The sequence below is a fragment of the Vombatus ursinus genome, unplaced genomic scaffold, assembly GCF_900497805.2.
Source record: "Vombatus ursinus unplaced genomic scaffold, bare-nosed wombat genome assembly UNPS02014786.1, whole genome shotgun sequence".
Taxonomy (NCBI): domain Eukaryota; kingdom Metazoa; phylum Chordata; class Mammalia; order Diprotodontia; family Vombatidae; genus Vombatus; species Vombatus ursinus.
Window position 1 is genome coordinate 37,275,715 of NW_020954564.1, and position 27,181 is coordinate 37,302,895.

Below are 27,181 nucleotides of genomic sequence, written 5' to 3' on the forward strand. Positions count from 1 at the left end.
CTATTTAGATGGAGAGAAATGCTCAAGATGTGAGATCTTTTTTTTATTTTTCATTTATTTATTTATTTTAGGTAATTGGGGTTAAATGACTTGCCCAGGGTCACACAGCTAGTGTCACGTGTTTGCTCTGAGACCACATTTGAACTCAGGTCCTCCTAACTTCAGGGCCAGTGCTCTATCCACTGTGCCACCTAGCTGCCCCAAGATTTGAGTTCTAAAGGGAAATCCCATTCCAAATAAACAGCATTCCTCTTACATACCAATTTAATAATCATGTCAAAAATGGAAATAAATTTAGCCTGGCATAACTTGCTCTCGATAAAACATGCTGACTCCCTGGAATTGCTGCTTCCTTTTCTGTATGCTTATTAACCATCTCTTTAATAATCCACTCTAGAGCTTTCCCGGGAATCATAGTCAAGCTCACTGGCCTGTAGTATGCAGTCTCTTCTCTTTTGTGAGAATTAGGATAACATCTGCTCTTCTCCAGTCCTGCCATAAGTCTTTCCTAGACTTAATAAGGACAGCTAGGTGGCACAGTGTACAGAGTACTGGACCAGGAGTCAGGAAGACTCATCTTCATGACTTCAAATGCCACTAGTAAGTGTTTAACACTTACTAGTTGTGTGACCCTGGGCAAGTCATTTAGCCTGTTTGCCTCAGTTTCCTCATCTGTAAACCACTTCAGTATCTTTGCTAAGAAAATCCCAAATACAGTCAGGAAGAGTTAAACCCACCTGAACAACAACAACAACAACAGACTTAAAGCATTTGAAAAAGTACTTGCCTGGTGGAAAAGATGCGAAGATGTGAATTCAAACAGTATTTGTCAATGGTTGAATGACAGTTTGGTCAGGGTTCTTTAGTGCAGAGTCACATAAATCAGTACTTGGCCCTGTGCTTTTAACATTGCTATCAATGATTTAGATATGGGCATAGATGACATACTCATCAAATTTGAATATCAATCAAGAGAGTTAACATACTGAATTATAGTCAAGACACAAATAGATCTTAACTCCTGAATTTAATAATAATTTTTAAAAGTTCAATATGGATATATAGAGTCTTATACTCAAGTTAAACACAAATCAAGCATTCAAGTACAGGATGGGAGAATCATCATTAAAAGCATTTTGTCTGAGAAAAGATTGGGGTGGAGGAGGAGTGGTGGTAGTGGACTCTAAACTCATATGAGACAGCAGTGAGATATGATAGACCAAAAAAACAACAACAAAAAAAAAGAACTTGGGCTGCATGAAAGGAGGCGTAGATAGTTTCCAGGAATAAGCAACTGATGGTACCCCCATATTTGACCCTAGTTCAGACCCCACCAGGAGGATTATGTGAAATTCTGAAAACAAAGTTTAAGGACACTGATAATATGCTGAAGTATGTCGAACAAAGGGGCAAGTAGTCCTTGCTTGAGAAACGTTTGAAGGAACTGAGGAGCCTGGCGAAGAGAAGACTTAGAGAGGATATGACAACTGTCTTTTAGTATTTGGAGGATTGTCAAAAGAAAGGGTCATTAGATTTTACCCCAGAAGACAGAACCAGAAATAATGGGAAGAAGATGCAAAGAAGCAAATTTAGGCCTGATATCAGGGGAAAAACAAAAAATAAAATCAAGAATAACAACTTTTAACAATTAGAGGTATAAAAAAGTAGAATGGAATGCTTAGGAAATGATAAGCTTTCTCCCATTCTTCAGATGACTACTTGTTTCTTTTCAAGGCCAACCCCTCTACTTATTCACATTCCTTTCTGTCCCCTCTTACAGATTATTTTCACAAGCATCTCTACCCTGGAAATGTTTTGGGAACTCCTTGCTCCTGAACTGAAAATGGTCACCAACGCTTTCTCTGTAATTTGTGCCATATTGCCTGAACATTCTTGTCCCTGCAATCCCCACCTATGTTTGCCCAAGCCATAGGAGATTAGACTGTTATCTGTTCTGAAGGTGACAAATGTCCTACACAGCTGGTAATTCCAGCTTTTGCAATCCCCATGTTCCTCTAAAGCAACAAAATATCCCCAAACAGCAGAGACTACTGTGTTCCCTTGTGAATTCATAACATTTACTGTTTATATGAGTCATTTAGCACTTATCACATACTGTCTTGTGACACCCCATGCCTTCATCTTATACTGTTAATTGCCTAGTTTGTATATGCTTATATTCATTCTACTGCCAGAATAATCTTTCTTATCTATAGATTAAGTCATGCTACCCACTGATTCAAAGATCAGCTGTGACTTCTTATTATCTCCTGAATAGTTCCTTTTCATTTGTCTTATATTCAAGGCCTTCTCTAATCTGGTATGTCTCCCTCCTTCCAACCTTGATTCATATTACTTTATCCACCTGCCCAGTACTCCAGCTAAAATTTTCTGTTGCCCTAATGTACCATGTATTCTTCTGCCTCCTACATCTTATACACAGATCACTTAGTCCAACCCATTCATTTTGTATGTGAGGTAATTCAGGTTTGTAGAGAGAAAGCATTCAATTTCAGGACTTCTGATTCTCCTTCCAGGGCTCTTCCTGCTGTATTACTCTGCCTGCCCAGTCTGGGCTTCTGCTCACTTCGTGGCACTTCATTCTGTGTCCTATGCTGGGAATGACCTCCATCCACCTCTTTACCTACTAAATTCTTACATAATTTAAAATCCAACTCATACTACATTATAATACCTCCACTATGAAGCCTTCACCCTTGGATCTCACATTTGCAATACCTTAGTGTATTTATGCAATATCATGTCCTACATTTATATGTGTTCTGGTTTTATCTTCTTGACTGTAAGCCTCATAAGGACAGGAACAACGTTTTCTCTAAACTTCATATCTACTCAACTCCTAGAAGAGTATTCTACATACAACAGGCACTTAATAAATGCTTATTAAATGAGTGAATGAATACTTGTTGTCCCCAAAAGATTATAGATTCTTTGAGAGCAGGAACTATATATTACACTTCTCAAAAAGTATTTATTGAAATTACAGAAGGACCTAAGGGAGTAGAATACATTTTTGTGTGGCCATGGTATGCTGCCTGGGAGGCAAGGATTTGGCCAAATGACCCACTGGAGAGCCCTGACCTGAGAATTGGGGACAAAGGGGTTGGAAGAATAGGAAAGACAATTTCAGATAAGGGCAGGGATTATTTTAATTTATGTCTCTATTCTCAGTGCCTAGCATAGAGCCTGACATGCAATGGGCATTCGATGTACACTTGAATTGCTTGAGTTCCCATAGCTAGTAAGTAGTAGAGTAAGAATTTCAACCCATGAAATCCTTCCCCTTCAACCACTTCTCACTGATTTTAGAGAAATCAGAGAGTTTGGGGCTAGAAGAGACCTTAGAGATCATTTATTTGGCTTATTTCAGTCATTTTTCAGTCACGTCCAACTCTTCGTGACCCCATTTGGGATTTTCTTGGCAAAGATAATAGAGAGGGTGGCCATTTCCTTCTCTATTTATTTGGCCTAATTTGTTCATTTTATACAAGAAGAAACTTGGGTCAGAGATGTGGATCAACTAGTCTGAGGTCATATAGGTAGTCAGTAGCAGGGATGGTATTCAAACTCAGGTTCTCTGCCCCCACACACGTTGAACTCCTGGATGCTCAGGAACATGAGCTCTGAAACTCCTAACTCAGAGGTTCAGATGATATGAGACAGAATGGGAGGGAGGAATAAGAAAGGGAAGAAGACAAGCAGAAACTGGGGTGGAATTAAGGCCAAAGCGTCTCCCTAGTTCATTCCTACATTGAACACCTGTTGCCACAGGTGCCATAATATCAGTGACCCCTTTGGTACTTCTCCTGTTACTACTTCACACAGTCCTCACCGCTCAGTGTCAGGGCCACATGTACTCTGACAGAGCACTTGCAGCCTGCCTTGGAAGCTGCCCCAGAAATCACAGGCCTATAGCTCCTCAGTGGAAAGCTAATCACCTGTCAGCTAAGTGTGTCTCCCTCTTCAGCAAGATGAAGCATGTTTCAGAGAATGTGGTGCCCTGGGCAACTGGGAAAGTGACACCTCCCTTGTATCTGCTTGTAATTCAGCCTACTAACATATTCCCTATTCATGATGGTACAATGCTGAATTCCCTAGTGTAGGACATGCAGGTCAGCTAATGAAGACATGAGGTTCCCTGGGAACACAGTATTCCTGGGGTACCTAACCAGCATGAAACTGTGCTTAGCCAGAAAGGTCATTGGTTTGGAGTCAGAAGACCTAGGCTCATAACCTGGCCATCCCCCTTACTATGTAAGGTTGTGCAGGTCATTTCACTTGTCTTGGCATCACTTTTCCAAACTGCAAAATTAGGATGTCCAACTTATGGGTCAAGGGCCTCTGGGGGAGCCTGTGAAGCTATTTCAAGGGATCCCTGAAGATGTGCTCCACACAGTACAACTTCAATCCTTATTTACCTCCAACAAAATATTCAGTGTTGCTAAGCACAATGCATAAGTAAATGTACCTTCTATAGAATGAATATCTCTCATGTTTCTATTTTTCAAATATATAGTCTATCTATATTATTATATTTTAATTACTTATTATATTATTTATTAATACCCTATCATTTATATAATTTATAGTTTTGCTAGGATTAATGATATCCAAAATGCTTTAAATAAATTACTGAACTTATTGCAGCATTTTAGTATCATGCATATCCTCAATCAATGGACTCCATAGTACAACTACTATTGTAGGTGGGGAATTCTCATATTTGAAAAGATTGGAATCCATTCTTCTAGATGACCTCAAGTCTCAAATCCTAGGCACTGGCTTGTTTGCCATTTGTGTGACTGTGCTCCATGCATTCAAGGTGTCCAAATGGTTCTAATGCTCATATGTATGACCCCCCTTAGGGTGGCACTTACTTACAGGATGTTAGAGCTGGAAGGGACCCTAGAACATAGAATAAGGAATATTAAAGCTAAAAGAGATGTTAAAACACGGAAAGAACAGAAAACAAAGTTTTGGAGCTAGGAAGAAAGACAGAGATCACCTAATTCAACCCATTCATTTTGTAGATGAGGAAATTGAGACCAGAAAGGAAGACCTAAAGACAGGTATGCTGACTCCTATTCTAGGGCTCTTCCCACTATACCACACTGCCTGTATTATGTCCCTTAGACCAATCTTATGCCAATACCAACTACATAAAAATTCCTGTCAAATTCCATACCTCATATACCTGGTTGACCTGGGGCAAGCCCATGGAGTAGAAAGCCTTTGGACTTGAAGTTATAGGAACTGAGTTTGAATTCTGACTTTATTACATACTACCTCTGTGACTTTAGGTAAGTCACTTAAGATCTCTGGGAAACTGCCTACTAATTTGTCTCTCTACTTCAAGTCTCTCACCAATCTAATCCATCTAACACAGTCTTCCAAGGTTATTTTCATTAAGCTCAGATCTGGAGACTTAATTCCCCTATTCAAACTCCAGTAACTTCCTATTGCCTCAAGAATAAACCATAGACTGCTCTGTTTAATTTTTAAAGCCCTATCCAGACTGGCATTGACCTATCCTTCCTGCCTCTTTGGACATTACTCCTCCTCCCTCACTCTGTGATTCAGACAAAATGCCTTTATGTCCTATTTTATTAACTAGGAAATTTTATCTCCCATCTCTGTCCCTTTGCACTGGCCATCCTTCATGCCTGAAATGTACTTCCTTCTTACCTCTGCTTCAGAGACCTTTCTATTCCTTTAAGATATATCTTAGGCATCATCTTTTACATAGAGTCTTTCCTGACCCCACTACCTTGTGTATTATTAACTACTTCTCATGTATTTGTATTTATTGTTAATTTTTTGTTATATTTTTTAAAATAATTTTTTAGTGATATCTGGTTTTTTACATCAGCATAATTTCTCCCAGTATGTCTTTTCTTCTCCTCTCTCAGAAAGGCATCTCATATAACAAATATTTTTAAAGGAAAAAAAAAAGAGAGAAATAAGAGAAAAATACCTCAGCAAAACCAATCAATGCATCGAAAAAGTCTCAAAATATATGCAATGTTTCACACTGGCAGACTTCCCTCCTCTGTAAAGGAATCAGGTGAAGGGCTGGGGTATGTTCTCATATCTCTTTTTTTAGGGCCTGTGGTATATATTTTTACATGCAATTATAAATATATATAATCCTTCAGTAGAATGTCAGATCATTCCAAGAAATTGTTTCATTCTTTGTGTACTCGTACCCCTAGCGCCGAGCACAGTGCCTGGTAAACAGTAGCATTTAATAAATACTTGATTGATTTGGGCCTCAATTTCCTCATCTGTAGAGGCCCTTGGGGTTGGATTTGATTGCTAAGGTCCCTTCTGGCTCTAAGTGCTATGACTCCATGAAAACCTCTTGCTCTCCACTCTCACTCCTACCACATCCCTGACACAAGGAGTAACAGACATGTTCTGACTCCCCTTTTAACCAAAGTAGCTCATTGCTAGTCTGTCTCCGCAGTCAGGGTCCACAGCCCCCGATGTTTTCCTTCTTCCTAGCCCCCTCCTAGGCCAAGCTCTCTGAGCAGAGAAAAAACTACAACTCCCATACCACCTGGGTGGAAGGAGGTCGGGGCAATATTTGATTGACAGGAGGTGTGCCGAACCCTCGCTGGCCGCCAGGGGGGCGCCTGGTCGCGCGTGCGCAGCAAAGCCGTTGGTAAAGGCTGCGTCGGGAGTCGCAGGCGGCCAGGTAGAGAGGTAGGGAAAGGAGGGGCGGGGGGACTGGGGGTCGCGGGAGTGGGGAGCGGAGGGTGTGTGCCCCATTCTGGGCAGCGAGCGGGCCTCCACATTCCGTTCCCTGCCCACTCCTCTTGCCTCGTCCCGGGAATGGAACGGTGCGGACCTAGGAAACCCGAGGGGGAGGGGAAAGGACCGGCGCGGGGTGGGGGCAGGGAGGAGAATCGGGGGAGGGGGCCAGAAGAGACCCTCCCCCTCCCCCCAGCTCAAGGGCTGGGGCAAGAAGGAAAACCTCCCATGGGGGGACGGCTGGGAATGAAGTTAATGGTGGGCACCCTGGGATGGGGATGGGGGGAGGAGGCAGAGACCCCGATACTGGGGCCAGGGGGAAGGGGTCTGTTTAGAAGAATGACCCCCCCAGGACCCAGGGTGAAAAGGGGTCATCCAGAGGTCATAGGGAAAGTTCAGGGGAAATGTGGGAGTGGCACAAATAAGGGAGGGGTACGACCTGGGGGCTTTGATAGGTCTAGATTGTGGAAATAGGTCAGTTTGGGTGTGGCACCCAGTGGATTGGGGTGCAAGGTTTAGAGGAGCCAAAATGCTCAAGGTTCACATCCCTGACCCAGAGAAGAGTCAGGATGGGAAAGGGAGGGACCACAGACAGCAGAAGGCTCTGGAGAGAGGGGTGGGTAATGCTTTAGAGACGTGGCACATTGGTAACAAAAGTGCCCATTCTCAGCAGCAAGCTAGTCGTGCCCTTTCATTGGGGCAAGCATAATTGAACTCTCTTCAGCTTAATCTCTCAAATGCATCCACTAAAGAAAGATTTTTGAGGATATGCTTTTCCTGGTGGAAAGATCCCAGAAGGGTAGTAGGCTAAAAAGGTTCTAGTCTATTAACTCATTGTGTGACCTTGGAAAAGCTCACATTTGTGAAATTTAGGGGGAAGCAGGGTAGTCAAGGTTTGTAAAGAGGTTTTGTCCGATTTACTTTTCTCTCTTGACAAATTGTGTCAGCCCCAGGGTGTTCCTGCTATTTTGCACAGTTCTTCTACTAGACTTTGGATTCATTGCCCTAATCCTGAGATTTTTATGAGCCTCCGTTTCCTTTTCTCTAAAATGAAGGGGATTGCACTAAGTGCTTTTTAAAGCCCTTTCTAGTTCTGACATTCTATATTCTAACATTTCATGTTCTAATGCCTCTTGTAGCTTTAACTTTCCATGTTCTATGAACCTGGATGGTAATAAAGGTATAGTATGGGTATGTCCCTCGGACACCTTGGTCACTTTCACTGAAGAGTCCAGCAAGTTGAGGTGATCACGCAGCATCCTCCTGCAGTACACAGAACTCACCAGAAGCCAAAGACAGATGGCCTAGAAAGTGATAAAGCAGACATGCTGTCACTTTCCTAGTTGGCAAGGGGAAATGGCTGCTCACTGACTGCATTCCCTAAGTCTGGGAGAAAATACAAAGGTTTTCAAAATCCTAGACTTGGAAGGGACCTCAGAGGCCATCTAGTTTAAACCATACTTGAACAAGAATCCCTTCCTCAAGAGACCTAGCAAATGGTCAGATGACCTTTGTATTCATGAGGTATGAAGCTTTGTAGGACACTAGTTAAGCTAGGTCAATGAGGGTTGAAAGAACTCCCCATCATCCTAAGGCCAGTGTCCTGACAGCAAAATTGCCTGAAGCAGCTAGATGGTGCAGTGGGTAGAACACTGGGACTAGAGTCAGGAAGACTAGAGTTCAAATCCATTCTCAGACACTTAGTGACTATGTGACCCTAGGCAAGTCACTTAACTCTGTTTGTTTCAGTTTCCTCAACTGTAAAATGAGGATAATAGCAACTGCCTCCTAGGGTTGTGAGGATCAAATGAGATAATATGTGTGAAGTGATTATCATGGTGCCTAGCAAATAGTAAGAGCTCAATAAATGATTGTTCCCTTCCACTAAAATTCAAGGTGGTGTAATGCAGAAGAAGGAAGTAACATGCCATTTTCATTCTTCCAGGCTATTTTAGAGAATAGATGGTGGCATTACTCAGCAAATATCAGGGCCAGCTACATCAGTGATGAGGAAACAACTAACTGTTCTCTTTGAAACCCTGCTTGGCAATAATGATAATACTAATAGCAATAGTATTAATAATAGCCAACATTTATAAAGGCTTACTATGTGCCAGACACTGTACTAAGTTCTTTACAATTAATCTCATTTGATCCTTGCAACAATCCTGGGAGTTAGGTGCTATTATTATCCTCATTTTACAGATGAAGAAACTGAGGCAGATGTCTTAAGTGACTTGCCCAGGGTCACATGTCCACTAAGTGTCTGAGGCCACATTTAAGCTCAGGTCTTCCTGACTCTAGGTCCAGTGTTCTATCCAGTATACCACCTAGCTGCTTAGGCAAGGCCCTGCAACCACACTTGATTGATTTTTTTTTTTTAAATTCAGGAATCCTGTAATTCCTTGCCTTGCCATAACAGGGAGGTGACCCTGGGCTCTTAAAGGCTATGCCAGGTGAACATAAACCCTCACAGGTGAAACTAGCCTGAGAAGACCTTAAGTACAGACCCTGGAAAAGATTTTGTGTTTCTCATCCAAGGGCCACTCTAGCTAAGTAAAGAGGAACTCATATCCACAAGGTTGGCTATCTGGTGATTGATATTTTCAGCCACGAGTCATATAGTCTAATAATACTAAGTAGCCACAATAAAGTAGGGATGGGCTGTAGAATACATCATTACATACTAAGACTAAGCATGGTTGGGAGAATAGAGGTTGGGGGAGATCAGGTTGTCATGAATCAGAATTGAAAGCAAGAACTATTTAGGGCCCTAGTCCTATTTACCAAATACATATTTCCATTACATATTCCAAGCCTTCTTCCTGCTCCTCAAAGGACAGTTAGGACATGATCACTTTCTTCCAGTATTTGAGGGACTGTTATGTGGGGAGGAAGTATATTAATTTTTTAATTAATTGTTATTGTAGAGCCCCCACTTCTTCATAATATGATCAGTTATCCTCAAGTGCCTTACAGAATTCTCCCTGTGACTCTGCCCTTGGAGGGGTGCATATGTTGGTAAGAGGGCTGTCTCAAGGAAGGGGGAAGACTTTAGGAGTGCTGCATTTTTATTTAGAAGACCTGGGTTCAGATTCTGGCTCTGTAATTTACTTTGTGACTTTGGGCAAGTCATAATCTCTTGGGGCTTGGTTTCCTGATCAGTTTGCACGGAGAGAAACTACATCTCTAAGGCCTCCTCCAGATTTGAGTCCTATGACCTTATGTCATTTTGAGGGAAAGGGATCAGGAAGGGTAGCTATGTTTTATTTGCCAAATTTCTAGGGATCTCCATAGGCCTTTATCATTCTCTTTAAACTTCCTTCCTGACATTGTAATTTTCATGTCCAAGACCTTCCCTAAGCCCAACTGAGTCAAATCTAGGTAGGCTATGAGCAGAAATAATATAGGATCATAGAATATAGAGCTAGAAGGGATCTTAGAGATTATCTTAAACACTGGCCCCCCCCCCCCCCGTTTTACAAATGAAGAAACTGAGGTCCACCGATGGGGAATTATGTGTCTAAAATTACACAGTGGAAATGGGATTTGAACCCAGGTGATTTGACTCCATTACCCTACTGCTGATTTAACAGAGTAAGTTTTAGGTGAGTCTGGGAATACCTGGGAGTGGGAGGATGGTTTTTCCCTCTCCCTGCTATGCTGTCTCAGGCATCACTGAGTAATATTGGCTGCTAGGATGTTATTAGTGTTTCTGATATCCAAATGTTTGTGGAAGATACAAGAGACTCTGTCTCAAGATTCAGACAAAGATAGAAGACAGGCAAGGAATTTCTACCAAACCTATTATTAACTCATTAACTGATGACACTTGATTCATCATTGACAGGTTTGTTTCCTTTATGCACAAGTACACACACTCTTTATTTTCTTACTGTGTGTTCCAGGCTCTGTGGTTTTTCATAAGAAGAGGTAGTATTGAGTGATGGGGGGCACCTTTCTTGCTATATTGATTCATTTGTAAATCCTCTCCCCCACTTCCCTCCCCAGTGCCTATGCTTGCTGAAGCCCTTGCCTGATGAGTTTAATCTCCATTGCCAGCAGGTGTTCCTGAACAGTCCTAAGTGGCTCTCTGAGCTCTAGCACACACAATTGGGCAAATGTCAGTTTGAGGTATCTGTGCCTCATTGGAGATAGTCCCTCCAAGTGCTCTGGAATACACATGAACACTTCCCAGGGGAGACTATGTGCAGTATGAACCCAACTGTTTACCTAATTGACACTCTGTTATGCAGGACAAGAAAATGTATCTTAGAAAACTTGCATAAAAGTAGGGGAGGGAAGAACCTACAAAATACCACCCAAACTGGTCTGGCCAGAATAAATATGTATATTGAGAAAGGAATAATTGTAATGCACATTATATTTCTGAGATTAGAGCTAGAAAACTATACTTTGACCATAAGCTTAAGTTGACCTTACAAAATGCCTGCTGGTGCATCTACTGATGACATTGTGGGAAGGTAGGATGATTTCAAATGAAAGCTAAATTTGTGTGAGGATCTAATGTCCTAGATAAGGCCTCTCCATTTAATGATAGCCTGTTGGTCACCTTTTGGTTTGGGAGTTCCGCCATATTAGATGATCTAAGAGATGTTTTTAGGATGTAGACAAGTTGTGAGAAATTTAGCCACTCTTGTCTTGCCTAATATCCTTGAAAGATCTGTGCTTCCAAGGTGGGCATGACTTAAGGCTATCAAAGCATACTGGGATGCTTATTTCCTGTTCCAGTCCAGGTCTCCATAGAACCAGTACAGAGAAATCACTTCCTTCCTATGGGTGCATACAAGTAAAAACTCCGAGCTGAATCTCATCTCAGAAACCCAAGAACTTCTCATTGACTAGACATAAACTATGGTGTTAGTGGAAAGAGTGTTAGATTTGGAGTACAGACACCTACAGTCTAGTTCCAACACTGCCACATATTAACTGTGATGTTTGGGAAGACTTCACATATCTGGACCTCAGTTTTCTCATCTGTAAAATGGAAATGATAATAGACTACTTACTTTGCAAAATTCTATTGGGGAAAGCACTTTGGAAACCTTAAAGTACTATAAACATTTAAGATTCAATTCAAATACTCCCCATGCACTCTGGATCCTATATAATTAAATTAGCTTTGTTTTAGAAGTTAGTGAATGAGGATCCAAGTTGACTAGTGCCTGGAGAGGGGGCAGAGTACCTAACCCTTGGTGAACAAAGCAAAGATGCCTCTTTCTTTAGCTTCTTTCATTTTAATGATCCCAGAGCATCTAGGCCTTTTTTTTTTCTTCAATGTTTTATACAGGATTACCTAAGAATGCATCTGTTTGTTAGAATCTGAATCATGGTAGTTTTACAAAATGTGCTTTTTCTTGGGCTATACGAGTTTAGTATTTGGGGAGCAATGGGAAAAGGAACAAATATGAAGTACCAGTTACTGTGTGCCAGGCACTGTGTTAAGTGATTAATGAATATCTCATTTGATCCTCACAACAACCTCAAGAGGTAGATGCAGTTATCATCTAAGTGTCTAAGAGGTCAAATTTGAACTCAGGACTTCCTGACTCCAGGCTCAGTGCTGTATCCACTACACCACCTTGCTGTATATAAAAATAGGAGAAAAAGGGGAACTGATTCTATTTTTTTTTTAAAACAAGGCAAATGTCTACTAGTAAGATCACTGATGACAGTATCCTTGCCTGATACCTCAAACATGGAAACTCATGTTCTTCTGGCAAGCATATCTGTGTCCCAAGGAGGGGGGGAGAGAAGAAGAAAAGAAAGAGGAAGAGAGAGAGAACAAGAGAGACAGAAGGGAGAAGAAGAATTTAAGGAAGGAGAGATTGATATAATTTCCCCCATATTTATATGTAGTCACATAAACTTATGCACACATGCATGTATGTGCACAATTACAGCTATAAAATTTTCCAGCATTCACAAATTTGTGGAACTATATCATTAGCTCCTGCATAGGGTCAACTTCAGAAATAAAAGATTGTTCATTGTGGCTTAATATACACAATATCTGGCCACCCAGTGGTGCCTTCATTGTGGTGCTCCAGAGCCTATGCAAGAAAATTGAAGCTTGAAAGTGAGGGATTTCCTGCAGGGAACTCTGAGATACCAGTTGTAATTGTAAGCATTGACAAAGTATATACGGTGCTTTCTGTCTACTTTCTGAGTTATCTGCGATGACCTAAGGCCTCTTTCCATCTATTGCTCATCTGGTTCTAGATATCAGTAGTAGAGACCGAATCTTCAGGGAGTCTAGGCCAGATACTTAAAAGTTGGGTACTTCTATTATATGCAGCTCCACCTTTTTCTCCCTCACTGTTCCAAAGCAGAATATGATATATCTGCTGCTTCTTCCCTTCCTTAGCACCTTAGTGCAGCAAGAGAGAGTTGATTATATTTTCACAGTGTTTCCTACATTGCTGGATTGCCCAGAGTATTCACACAATTAACACACTTCTCCCCTCCTTCTCCAGGTCGTCTGCACATCATAGGAATACATAAGTTGCATTTGGGCTTTGGAAGGCCTGCATTTACCTCTAGTGTCTTCCTTCTTCTGCTACTGCTATTCATTCTTTTTTCAGGACTGAATTTTAAACCACATAAAATACTAGAAGGAGGAAACTGAGAATTATGGGCTCTGGGAGTCTATCTTCAGCAAAGTGGGGAATAACCAATTAGGTCTCATCATCAATCGACTGTATGTTTGTGTGGTTTAAGGGCTAGGGAAATGAATTACTCTTCCCCCTCTTCTCGTTGACAGGAACCAAAACTCTATGGAATGAAGTCAAGCAGTGAGTTACTCTGCTTCAGGCTATACTAGTTGAAAGCTGCCCTGGGTTGGCCATGGCTACAGCTTCCCAACTGAATCTGGATGCTCTTCGGGAAGTGCTAGAATGCCCCATCTGCCTTGAATCCTTCACTGAAGAGGTTTTACGCCCCAAGCTCCTTCACTGTGGCCATACCGTCTGCCGGCACTGTCTGGAGAAATTATTGGCAAGTAGTATCAATGGTGTTCGCTGCCCCTTCTGTAGCAAGGTCACACGCATCACCAACTTATCCTTGCTGGCAGACAACCTGACCATCCTGAAGATCATTGACACAGCTGGGCTGAACGAGGCCATGTCACTGTTGATGTGTCGGACCTGTGGGCGGCGACTACCCAGACAGTTCTGCAAGAGCTGTGGCATGTTGCTCTGTGAGCCTTGTAAGACGGCAGAGCACCCACTGCCCAAACACAGTGTGCTTCCCATCAAGGAGGCGGCTGAGGAGCGGCGGCGACACTTTGGTGAGAAGCTTGCTCAGCTGCGGGAGATGGTCAAAGAATTGCAAGTGCGGAAGCAGACCCTGGAAAGGGTCTCCAAAGACTTGCAAGGCCGCTACAAGGCCGTTCTGCAAGAATATGGGCGGGAAGAGCGGCGGATCCATCAGGAGCTAGCACGCTCACGCAAGTTCTTCACGGGATCCCTGGCAGAGGTGGAAAAGGCCAATAGCCAAGTGATGGAGGAACAGGGATACTTGCTAAATATTGCAGAAGTACAGGCTGTGTCTCGTTGTGACTACTTCCTGGCCAAGCTCAAACAGGCAGATGTGGCTATTTTGGAAGAGGTGGCTGATGAGGAGGAACCAGAGCTGATAGCCAACCTGCCCCAGGAACTGACCTTACAGGATGTAGAGCTCCTCAAGATGGGTCATGTTGGCCCACTCCAGATTGGCCAGGCAGTTAAGAAGCCCCGGACAGTCAACGTAGATGAGCCCTGGGTTGAGGAAGTTGACACCACCTCCATGACAATCCGGGAGATGGATGGGAGCTCAGATGATATGACCCCTAGTCCTCGGTCTTCACCTTCCCGCCAACGAAAATCTGAGGCGGCTGCCAGCATACAGCAATGCCACTTCATCAAGAAGATGGGTGCTAGGGGTAGCACACCAGGCATGTTCAACCTCCCCGTCAGCCTCCATGTCACCAGTCAGGGTGAAGTGCTGGTAGCTGATCGGGGCAATTTCCGTATCCAGGTCTTCTCCCGCAAGGGCTTCCTGAAGGAGATTCGGCGCAGTCCTAGTGGCATCGACAGCTTTGTGCTCAGTTTCCTTGGGGCTGATCTGCCTAATCTGACCCCACTGTCAGTGGCCATGAACTGCCAAGGACTGATTGGTGTGACTGACAGCTATGACAACTCTGTCAAAGTGTATACTTTAGAAGGCCACTGTATTGCTTGCCACCGGAGTCAGCTGAGCAAGCCCTGGGGCATTACTGCACTGCCCTCAGGACAGTTTGTGGTCACCGATGTGGAGGGAGGCAAACTGTGGTGTTTTACAGTTGACCGATCAGCTGGAGTGGTCAAGTTCAATTGTCTCTGTGGCGCTGTTCGGCCCAAATTTGTTACCTGTGATGCTGAAGGCACTATTTATTTCACCCAGGGGCTGGGCCTCAACCTGGAGAACCGACAGATTGAGCACCACCTTGAGGGTGGTTTCTCCATTGGTTCTGTGGGCCCTGATGGGCAGCTAGGCCGTCAGATCAGCCACTTCTTCTCAGAGAATGAAGATTTCCGCTGTATTGCTGGTATGTGTGTGGATGCTCGTGGGGACCTCATTGTTGCCGATAGCAGCCGAAAGGAGATCCTTCACTTCCCCAAGGGTGGTGGCTATAATGTTCTTATCCGGGAGGGACTCATTTGTCCTGTAGATATCGCTCTTACTCCTAAAGGGCAGCTGCTGGTACTAGATTGTTGGGATCACTGCATCAAGATCTACAGTTACCACTTAAGAAGATATTCTACGCCTTAAAGGGAGCTGGCATTCTCAATCATAGCAGTCCTTTCTCCTAATAAATCTGTGGGTGTCCTTAATGCCATAGATTAGTTTTGTTTCCTGATCCTAGCTGGGTAAGTGTAGAATACAAGTGTCAGTGTTTAGAAGTCCTGTACTTTAGTTTGCCTCTAAGAATAGAGCTTTAAAGGATCAGCTGGCATTGAGGACGTGGGACAGTTAGCTATACTCTGATTAGCCACCAGGCCCCTCCAAGACTTCACCAGTTTTAATCATCGTAGTGACTAAGGAATGTCTTACCAGCAAATCCTCATTGATTTCCTGTTTCTCTTTTGGATCCTTGGCTTGTTGGCTCGTTTCCAGGTAGCATTCTGCCTGCCAACAAAGGGTTTTCTGCACTGCTGACTGATCTGCATGCTCTACTGGGACCTGCTCTCCCAGCTCCTTATGGCTCTTCAGTAGCATTTCAAATATATCCCAGTAGTATTGCCTCCAAGTTCACTCACCTTTACCAATGTGAAACAAGTCCAGTGCTCCCCAAGAAGATACCTTGGAGGGCTGTTTTTTGCAGACCAGGATGTTTGAAACATCTTAAACCACCATGTTTAGGAGTGATTGAGTAATGGAATGACTTTGTGGACCATTAGAGAACTCTAAATTGAAAGCTGATTGTCTATTAAAGGGATTTGTGTTTTGAAACTTTGCCAAAGTAAAAAAAAAAATGGAATCAATAATAACGTTAACAATAATATATTTATTCATACTCCTCAAGATGCTGTTGTTTGGCCCACCATTATTCATGATCAACTTCTGTGAGTCTACTCACTTGTCTAAGAGTTTATAAAACAAGGCCAAGGGGTGGGAGTGGATTGAGAATCATTTTCATTATTGGAAAACTCTTTGGCGGGTGCTTAGCCTGCATTTTCCCAATGGAGTGTAAAATATTCAGTTTGAGGATTTATTTCTGTTCCTTTGTTAAGCATTAAATAATTGATGGCAGTTTCCCCATTACTAATGTTTGTTTCTTTTAATTAAATATTGGGAAGTGGTTTTTATATCCCATCCCTCACTTTGCTGAAGTTCTCTTTCTTAGCAGGCAGTGCCATCAAAAGGATCTATCCTGTACCATCACATAAAGGGAACGCAAATCCCACTCCCAGTGCATAGAAACAATTATCAGGCACCTAAGGTTTAAAGTCATGGACTCACAGTTTTAAATTGAGTCTTTACCATCTGTTCTTGCCTTCTAATTACAATTCCAAAAGTGAAAGCAAGATTTCTTCTTTGAAGAAGATAGTCTTGTGGGTGAAGGCATTGAAGAATTAGTGCCTGGATATTTGTGTTGACTTAAGTTTAGCTCTTCCTGAATTTCAGGCACAGAAGTGTGATGGAAAGCTGACAGGGCTGCCTGGAGATGGGAGCACCACAGACCTATAGTTACTGAAAAAACAGTTTTTCTGGGTTGCATTACTCAAAAACTAATTTTTCTTTTTTGGCCTGCGTTGGGATTAGCTCCCAAAGGACAGAAAATGACATAATTAAAGGTAGCCCAGAACTAATTTGTCTTGGGCTTTGCACCTGAAGAAAGCATAGGCTGGATTGTGAAATTATGTCTGATTTTATAAGATTGTGTTAATGGAGGGAAAACTGATTCAATTAAAAGTATATCACAAGCAGCTCCTCTTTTTATTAAAAGCACTTTATCAGCCATAGCGGCTAGTGGCAGAAGATCTGTTTCCCTTTGCTGAAAAACAGTAACTAAGGGAGCAGCTTGGAATACACACTTTGCTGCTGAAAAGTGAATACAATGTTGTATTTTTGGCAAGTTTGACAGAAACATTCCCAGCACTTTTCTATCTGCTGTTAGCCCATCTATCATTGGGGTACTTTGGTATCTCTACACATTGTCCCTGAGTTGTACTTAGTGTTTTGTTTCTTAGATAACCACAGCATGCGGTTACAGACCAGAGAAATGTGGGACTGGATGCAGGATGCTGATAAGCCAATTGTGTCTCAGATTCTTTCTCCTTTAGTGCTAACTGATGGGCAACATTGGTGTTTTCCTTCCTTTCTATTCCTTTCCTGTAGAGCCTTTGAAATTCCAACTCTTAGCCACTTATGTCACAGGAAAAATGTGGGAGAAAGCAAATCTTAGACCTGACAGAAAGGACTGTCAGTTCCTAGAAGGGAATAGGTGGTAGCAAGGGATAGAATAGTGATCAGGATACAAAAACTTGGTCTTAGTGGTCAGGTCATCAGAGGGTTGGGTTCATTTCAAATAAAAAAACTTGGAGAGCATCAGATGCACCCCTATACAAGTGGAAGTCCCAAAGCATAATAGAATTCAAATAAATGTTTCAGGCATCTGTTCATTATACCCTTTCCTCCATCTACAGGGATAATCCAGAGCTGACTATTTAAGAATCCAGAGCCTTCCTATGAAGACAGTTGTATTTGTCCCATTTCACAACTAAATAAACCAGAGGCTTAGGGAACCAAGCCACTGGTAGAGCTGAGCTGCAATCTCCAAACTTGTAGAAGGATCCATGAATTTTAATGCCATTAACTTTCCCTGCTGACTGTCACTACTAACCTTTCTGTTTCCCTATAAATTCCTTTGAAAGCTGCTATTCACTTCTTATCTGTAGAGTGCTTTGAGATCACTGAATGAGCCCCTGGCTGGAAGTGCAAATTGGTATCCTTGTCAAGTTCTGGGGGAAGCCCAGAGACACCCAGACTTTAGACTCTGCTCTTCAGTTCTTCTCTCTACCTAGCTGGGTAACACTTCGCTTTTAAGTGGCCATTAATTAGTACCAGATTAAAAGTGCAACTGCTTAAACATTACTTGCTGTACCCATAGGAAAACTATAAGGCATAAAACAAGCTCATTGCACTGTGTGGTTAATGGAGTGCCTCCCCACTGACTATCTTCAAGCATTTACTGGTGTGAATTGAACTGCCTCAACTCTTTTACTAGCCTCTACTGAGCAGTCCCCCTCTTCCCTTTCTGTAAACTTAACCCCATCCCAAGAGCTGTATGTGGGCTTCGGTCAGAAATCCAAGTAGGGGGGATACATGGTAAGACAAATTTATCCAAGGACATGACTTCTTGCTATGAATTCCCAACAAGACTACTAATATGGTCATCCTTTTTGTATATGTAATCTCTAAAGCAGAGATTTTTAACCTGGGGTCTACTGTCTATGGAAAGATTTCAGAGGATCTATGAACTTGAATGGGAAAAAAAAATTTCTGAATAGTTGGTTTCCTTTGTAATCCTATGAATTTTATTTTATACATTTTAAAACATTCTGTGAAGGGGACCATGACATACACGAAAAGGTTAAGAACCTCAAGGCCTCCAGATCTATGCTTATATGAAGAAAGAGTGGAGACTTAACTAAGTCTTAGTAAGAAAGACTTACCAAGGATTGTACTTAGAAAGTAGAAGAACTTGAGAGCTGGAAAGGATTTAAGAGCTCAGCTAGGCCAGTAGTAGAACTGACAGATAAGGGAACAGCCATAGAGAGGAAGTAACTTGCCTGCCTAAGGTTGCACAGCTAATAAGCAATGGAGAAAAGTAGAACCCAGGTCTCTGAAAGGTGAATCCTTGGCCAGTTTAGAAAGACCATGAATGACTTCCATAAAGGAGCATCAATAGCCCTAAGCTGTCATTCTCATCATTCCCAGTACCACTTATGATGGTTGGGTAGCTATTCCATTATAGAAGTGAGGAGAATGAGATTGAAAGATTATTCCAGCTATGGATCTATAAGCCTGTGAAATTTACCTGGGCTTCAGTCTTGCTTTTCATGATTACTAGCCCTGTGACTTTGAAATCACTTGCCTCTGATTACTTCAAGCAACTTCAGACTTAGCTACTAATTAACAAGACAGGAAACAATCTATTGATAGAGGAAGCTTCCATGATGGGGAAATCAGTTTCTTCTATAGCACTTATATTTTGTTCACTATGTTGTTTGATCCTCACAACATTCCTACAAGCATTATTATCTCCATGTAATAGATTAAAGAACTGGTTGAGAGGCTCCAAAAAATGATTTCCTTTAGTCACAACTAATGTCAAAGGCTTGACAAGAAACTCGATCTTCTAACTTCAAGTACCTAAAGGTGAGATCAGGGAAGTGATTGCATAGGATGGTAAGATTTCCATAAAACCAAACAGCTTTTCATCAAGTCCTTTCATAAATTGACTGGTTTATGAAAGGACTTGAGGCTGGGTTAATGCTATTTCAGTTCAACACACTTTGATTAAGCATTTCCTCTGTGTAAAGTGCTGTTCTAAGTTCTAATGGACAGAAGGCTAAAATATTGTCCCCACTCAAAGAGTTTATGATCTAGGAAGGGAGATAAATAACTATAAAGCCAAGTAGTAGGGGATTATTATATTAAAAAAATTCAAACATAATGCAATGACACTTCATGGAAAGGAGACCTCACATTTATATGGGGAGTTGGGGGGAGGCAGTATCTACAACCTTATGCAGGAAGGAAGTTAGAAAGATGAATACAATTTTCAACAGGCAGGAGAGAAGTGAATAAAAGCACAATCCCCAAAGACAAGTAACTGATGTAAAAGACAGCCTCAAGAAATGCTCAATTGCAAGGACATGTTGGGGGGAAAAAAATGCAACAGCAAACTCAGCTGAGCTCAAACTCCTAATTAAGAAGACTGTGAGGAGGAGGTAAAGGCTATAAGAGCAAAATTAGAATTTAGCTACAGCTATGTATCCTGTAGGGAAGCTTGAGCACATTAAACCTGTAGGCTAATTAATTGATTAAAATAATTGGGGTGTCATTTTGAATTTTTGAAGAGGGTACAAAAAGTCAAGGTAGGCAAGTTAAAAAAAAAAGCCTGGGTTTTCAAATGCGTTTTGTGTGTGGCTAGCTTAAAAGCTTTCAATATATATATATGTATACGTATATATGTTCATATACATGCCATTTGCTCAGAGACTAAAAATAGGTTCTTATTCCATTTTATGTTCATTACAGGCAATGCTCAGTAATTCCTGGTCAGAGTAAGCTAAAGCTTTTTGGAGATCAGCTTATTTTCATGGTGGATGGGTTGACCAAGAAAATATATGTTTGAAATAAATTGCTTTATAAGGTATCTCTGTTACCAACGTGCAGTGCTGTGGCATGACGGAAAGAGCAGTGTACTTTGTATCAGAACACTTGGGTTCAAATCCCAGTTCTGCCACTTAATAGTTTTACAATACCACTCATATTTATATAATGTTTTAAAGTTTATAAGGCACTTTCTTTACAAAAACTATAGCCAGCCGTCAAGTATTATTACCCCCATTGTATAGATGAGGAAGCAGGCTCGGATCAGGTGACTGACCAAGGGATGGATAACTTTTTTGTTGTGAGTCCTTCGTTCTTGAAGAGGACCAATGACATCACCAGGCTGATGTCTTGACTTGCCCAAGAATTGGATTTCAAGTGAGGCAGAGCTGCAAAGTCTTCAGCTTCACTCTCTCCTCCAGAGTCATCAAAGCCTTAGTGCCAAGACAAAATTCAAAAGGACTGACAGTGGCCTGGGATGGCTTGACCTTTCTAAATTAAGGTCTTCCCCAGGTGTCATTTTGTCTGAGGCAACATCTATTCAATGACTTAAGGCGAACTTGTTCAGCAAGGGTCAGAAGTAGGATTTAAACTCAGATAGGTGTCCCTTGGTTCCAAGTGCAGCCTCGTTCCATCTTCCATCGTGAGAGCTAAAAACTCCACACAGTGAGCACTAGTTGCCTCAGTATTCCTCCTACCCACCTCACGGTGTTGTGAAGAAAGTACTTAGTATGAGTGCAAGCTCTCATCATATTCATAGCCAATTGCAACTTTATTGTTGTAAAGTTACACATGACCTAGTTACAACTTGGGCTCTAATTTAAGTGACTCTCACACCGCACCTGATGGTATTTGCAAATGGAAGGGAATGATGACTTGTCACCCAGTCACTCTTGGGGGGGTGGTGAATCTCTGAGGATGATGTGACACCTCCTTCTCTAAAGAATCCTGAAACAACTTGACCAGACCTCTTTGGTATCTCACTGTTGTCCTTTCAACGGACATGTTTCTGGACTGTGGCCTTTCTAGCAAGGCAGAAATTTTGCCCAGGGTAATTTTCCACAATTTAGTTTTTTACACATCGTTTTGCGCCTGCCTTCAGCAGCTTGCTCTCTCAGACCTTATCAATTCAATCAACCCTTTACCTGAGCCCCTTTAGGTTCTGGGCTGTCCACACTCTAGGACTCGTTTCTGTATATGTAGAGCATATATCACATTGTACGCCATGTTGGGGGGGGTGCAGTGAGAGAAGTAGAAGATGAAGAAAATTTAAAACTCAAAATCTTATGGAAGTTAATGTTGAAAACTAAACATAAATAAATTAATAAAAAATAAGAAAAAAAAGTATATGAGAAGCTCTTAATACTAACTTTGCATTACATGCTTAATGCCATTTCAGGATTTCCTTTTGCTTGTAGGTTCTTTGTATTGGTTCTTATGGACCCAACCCTTATATTTGCTAGGAAGATCTGAGTTTAAATCCCTTCACAGACACTTAATAGATGTGAAACCATATGAACGTTAGCCACTCAGCTGCAGTTTCCTCATTACTCATATCCTCTAAGATGATGATAATAATATAGAACCTACATCATAATGATGTCAAGATTAAATGAGATAATATATGCAAGTTCTATGTATATATGTAAATATATGTGAAATAAAATATGTAAAGTATTGCAAGACTTGAAACATTATATAAGCATTATTATCATCATTATCATTCCTGCCAGCCTATCTGGGCCTCTGACACTGTCCGGTCTGATTCTTCTCTCACTCTTCTTTTAGGTTCTAATGTTCTCAAATTCCTACCTTCCCACCAGTATACAGAATGTGGCTTGTCTCACTCTGTGATAATGATCTATTGCCTGGTGAACAGCTCCCCTCCTTTTCCTGACTCCCTTTGTTCTCCAACTATATAGCACCCTTTAGACTTCCAAGGAATTAATTGTTGGTAGGTGCCTCACTGAAGACGTTGGATTCCCTGGGTATCAGATACTTCACTGAGCTTTCCTGGTGGAACTCTCCTTTTGGTCCAGGAATTCCTAGAATCATAGAAGAGACTTCAGAGATTATTTTAGTTCAGCCCCCTTATTTTACTTGTGAGGAAACTGAGGCCTACAGATCTTTAGTGGCTTTACCAAGTCCAAACAAATTAAATAGCATAGCCATAATTCAAACAGTCCTGCTGACTTCAAGTTTAGTGCCTCACCTCATCCTCTAATGCTAATCCAAACTTCAGTGTTTTCTAACTTCTGTATTCCAAGCTCCATCCATCATTCTGAATCAGTTTTGCTGCTTGATTTGTAGATTTGCTGCCCTGGATCCTTAATTAACTGTTCCTATCACTGCTGTTTTTACCTAGTACCAATTCCATACAAATGGTAGCAACAAATGGTAGAGAATGGGTTATTAGGTATTGATGCAACCTAGGTAACCTAGATGTTTCAGGGTGATCAAGAAAGTCAGGGCTTTGGTGCCAGGAGTCAGAGTTTAGAGATCAGCTAGGTTAACGTTAAACTAAGAGGAAATCTTGGGTTCTCTCAGGACACTCTGGCAAAGCATCTGAGCCCTAAAAGGTCTAATAATAACAGCTGACATTTATACAATGCTTTGAGGTTTCCAAAGTGTGTTGCATATGTTCACTCTTTCAATCATCACAACAACACTGTGAAGTAAATGCCATAGCAGAAAAACTGGGGCTCAGAGAAATTTGTTTCCTTATTCACAAAGCTAGTTAAATATAAGAGGTGGGATTCTCAAGCTCAGCTCTGTCAACTCTAAACTAAGTGCTCTTTCCATCATACTGCAATGCCTTGTGGAGGTATTCAATAGGCTCCCAACTTAGGACACTCCTATACAGTAAGGCCAATGTAGCTGTAGTTGTGTGTTTTCCAGGAACAGACACCCTCAGATAATATTAAGGAATTAACTGTACAATGCAAGTGCTTGGGAGAGGGGAAAAAATGGTTTGGCTAGATGAAGGAAGCAAGATTCTGGGCTCTGGAGTGGTGTCTGGTCACCAGTTTTTAGTTAGGGGTCCCTAGTGATATCACATAAGGCTTTATTCATTCCTGAGAGCTCAATTTTCCTTGCCTAGAGGCCACTCAGCCCTCCTTGCCAGTTCATTCCCCCCCCCCCCACCCCAGGCATCTTGTATAGTAAAAATGGCACAAAAATTGGAATCAGAAGGCCTGGGTTCAAATCTCACCTTGGACAAGTCACTTGGACAAGTCTTGGACAAGTCCCTTCATTTCATTGGGTCTCAGTGTCCTTAACTGCAAAATTGGGCAAATAATAATTGCAGTACCTATTTCATAGGGTTACAAAGAACTGTCTTTGAGGTTAAAGTATTATGCAAATCAGAGTAATTATTATTCCCTTCAGCTTTAATAATAGTAACTGACTCTATACAGCACATTACATTCCACAAAGTGCTTTAGGCCTATGATATAGGTACTACAAATATTCTTATCTCTGTGTTGTAGATTAAGAAACCAAGACTGTGAAGCCGAGTGACTTATCTGTGGTGACAGAAAAAGCAAATGAATTTGAACCCATCTGTTGTTATCACTTTATTTGTAATATCATGCTGTACCCATAAAGAGAAGCCTAAGCAAAATGTCTAATTATATGGAATTCTGCTCAGGTCATCCAGGTATTCCTCACCACAGGGTTCCTGTGGGGACTTGTCTGTGAATACTACTTATACCTGGACTGTATGTCTCCTTCACAGATGGATGACTTCTCACCCTTCTCCATGGGCAATAAACATAGCATGTAAATGGGGAGGAGATTAAGGGGTAGGGATTAGAAATCATAAGATATTGGATATAAAGCTGCATTTAGTCTAAGGCAGGTTCCCCACTCCTGGAAACGGTTATTAACCTTTACTGCATCCTGGATTCCTTTGTCAGTCCAGTGAGGTTTATGGACCCCTTCTTAGAATAGTGTTTTCAAATATATAAACTAAAATACATAGGATTACAAAAGAAACCCATTATATTGAAACACAGTCAAATATATATATATAAAAAATTCACAGACCTTGAGAACTCCAGATATCCCCCTCATTTTACAAATGAGGAAACTGAGACTCAGGGGATAAAGTGATCCTGTATAGTTATGATAGTTTGCATTCAAGTCCTCTTACTAAATTTCCAGTAATCTTCCATTGCACCTTCAGGAGAGTAAGATCTACCTACTCTTCTCTTCACTAGTCTCTAATCACAGTAGATGACAATTGTTGAGACATCTTATGAAGGGTGATCGGAGTCTCATTCTGGCACACTGAGAAAATGAAGACCATCTCAGATGAAATGGATCCATAGTCAAGTTGATTTCCAAGGTCTGCCTAAGAAACCACTGGCCTCTTCACCACCACTAACTTTACCACCTGACAACTAAAGTGTTCCCAGGTACCCTAGACTTAAATCCACCTGGCCCTTGGACAAACATTTTCATCACTTCTGACTGAAATGTACTTACAATGTTTGTCACCCTCTTCATTCTTTCCAATTTCATTTTTGGGAGAATAAAATAAGAAAAAAAGCACATTAGGAATTTTCAGCAGTCCAGTTTGAATCAAAGAACTGGAGATTGGGGGGCTATGACTACATTCCTGCTGAATGTCCAGCATAGGGTTGATTGTGGATGTTCCAGGGTTTAAGGAGTTAATTTATTCTCATATTCAAGTCTCAGTAGGTAGGTAATTTTAAGTTTTCCATCATGACTATTGTTACTATGCATAAAAAAATATTGCCAACCCATAGGAGAACTTTTGAGACTGAGAAGCTGGGACAGGCCAAGAAGAGCTAATCCATGCCACAGGAAATACTAATTGGATGATCTTGAGGAAAGGTCACTTCTCTGAACCTTAGTTTCCTCATATGTAAAGAGGATTTGTTGGACTATATGATTTCTAGGGTCCTTCTAGCTCAAAATTCTATGAGCCATGACCCTCCCAAGACAACCTGTTCCTATTTGATCAGCTCTAAATGTTAGGATGTGTTTCCTTATATTGAGCTGAAATCTGCCTACCTGTAATTTCTACCCATCAATACTTGTTCTCTTGCCAGGGATCAAGCAGTACAAGTTTAATACCTCTTCCTCATGGAGGATCTTAAGATTTTTAGATATAGCAATATTATACTTTCCTTACTCCAGCTGAAGTCTTTTCTTCTTTGAGCTAAACATCTCCATTTATTCCAATGAACCTTGTATGACATGGTTTGGAGTCCTCTGCCCTTTCTGATTATCTTCTCTATGCACTCTAGCTTGTCAATATTGCCCCCTAAAATGTACTATCTAAAATCAGGCCATGGATATAATCTGACCAGTTTTTCTATGTCCCAATTACCCCCTTTCATCCCCACAGTACCTATCACAAATAGACTACTCAATATAGATTTCACTATCTGAAATTGACATTGAGTTGAATTGAATTGATGAGGAGTGGAGATTCCATTTCCCTGTTAAGCTCCAGAGGTAAAATTCCCCACCTCCTTTATGCAAAGTGCCCCACTCCTATCAAATTACCTTCAAAGACATTACTGATTAACCCAGCTTTAGGTACCCAACCTTTCTGCTTCTCCTTTCTGAGTTTCTTTCTGACCACCTCCCCCACTGATCTAGCATAAAACTCTACTCAGCAAATTAGATAGCCCAGTCAGGAGGCACAACTGGCATCTGGGATTCTTTAACATAATTGGGAGAAAGAAAGTGGAGATTTTTAGGTTAAATTAGGCTTCATATGAACCTTAGCTTGGAAAGAACATTGTTATTTAGTTGTCTGGTTCAGAAGGTGAGGATGAGGAGTCGCACCAGTATTAGTAGGAATTCTCCTTTACCAAAATATACTGTAGAGCTTCATGACACAGAGGTGACACAGAGGTCTCAAAGATTCTGCCACGAGAACATAAACCATGCCAGGCCTTAGCAAACTGGAAAAGTCCCAGTGACAGACTCTGTATCTGTCATTCAAGGACCAACCAAGCTAAGTTTGGAGACTTTCATCTGTGGAAGGTTAGCCAATAAGTTATTAAGGGTTTCAGCCACTTTGCCTACCAGTGATTGTCTACCAAGCAATCATGTAAGAGAGGCAATCTTTGTCGGTGGAAAGAGAATCTGCATCTGTGAGATCATAGAAGTTTTGAAGTATCGGATTAGTAGTAGTTGTAATAAATACCCACATTGATTATAAATAATCTTGTGTCTTTATCTATTCTCCTTAAGTAATTTATGCCATCTTATAGACACATTATCCCTCTCCATAACATGGTATCAAAATTGAGAAGCAATGAAAGCATTATTTTAATTTTTACAGATTAGGAAAATGATACTTAGAGAGGCGATGACTTGCAAAAGGACATTTCAAGGTAGAGCCATAGATAGACTTGGGATTTTATGAATTCACTATCTATTCACTGGATGACAATGATGATGACTCAATTATACAGCATGTTAAGGTTTAAAAAACATTTTACAATTTGAAGATGATGATGGCAAAAGTAGCTTATGATTT

The 27,181-nt window shown here is 41.4% G+C and overlaps 2 protein-coding genes across 4 annotated transcripts in view; one reads left to right on the forward strand and one right to left on the reverse strand.

Moving 5' to 3' along the window:
* LOC114047044 (astrotactin-2) overlaps positions 1 to 27,181 on the reverse strand; it is a 1,078,351-nt gene that overhangs the window by 347,118 nt on the left and 704,052 nt on the right. The window lies entirely within an intron of this gene.
* LOC114047045 (E3 ubiquitin-protein ligase TRIM32) lies at positions 6,656 to 17,240 on the forward strand. 2 transcript variants are annotated; one of them, XM_027867718.1, is made up of 2 exons: positions 6,656 to 6,726; positions 13,559 to 17,240. In XM_027867718.1, the coding sequence occupies exon 2, from the start codon at positions 13,642 to 13,644 to the stop codon at positions 15,583 to 15,585; it is 1,944 nt and encodes a 647-aa protein (XP_027723519.1). In that variant the 5' UTR covers positions 6,656 to 6,726; positions 13,559 to 13,641; the 3' UTR covers positions 15,586 to 17,240. The 2 variants fall into 2 exon arrangements, with proteins under 2 accessions (XP_027723519.1, XP_027723520.1); XM_027867719.1 differs by having other exon boundaries at positions 6,656 to 6,718.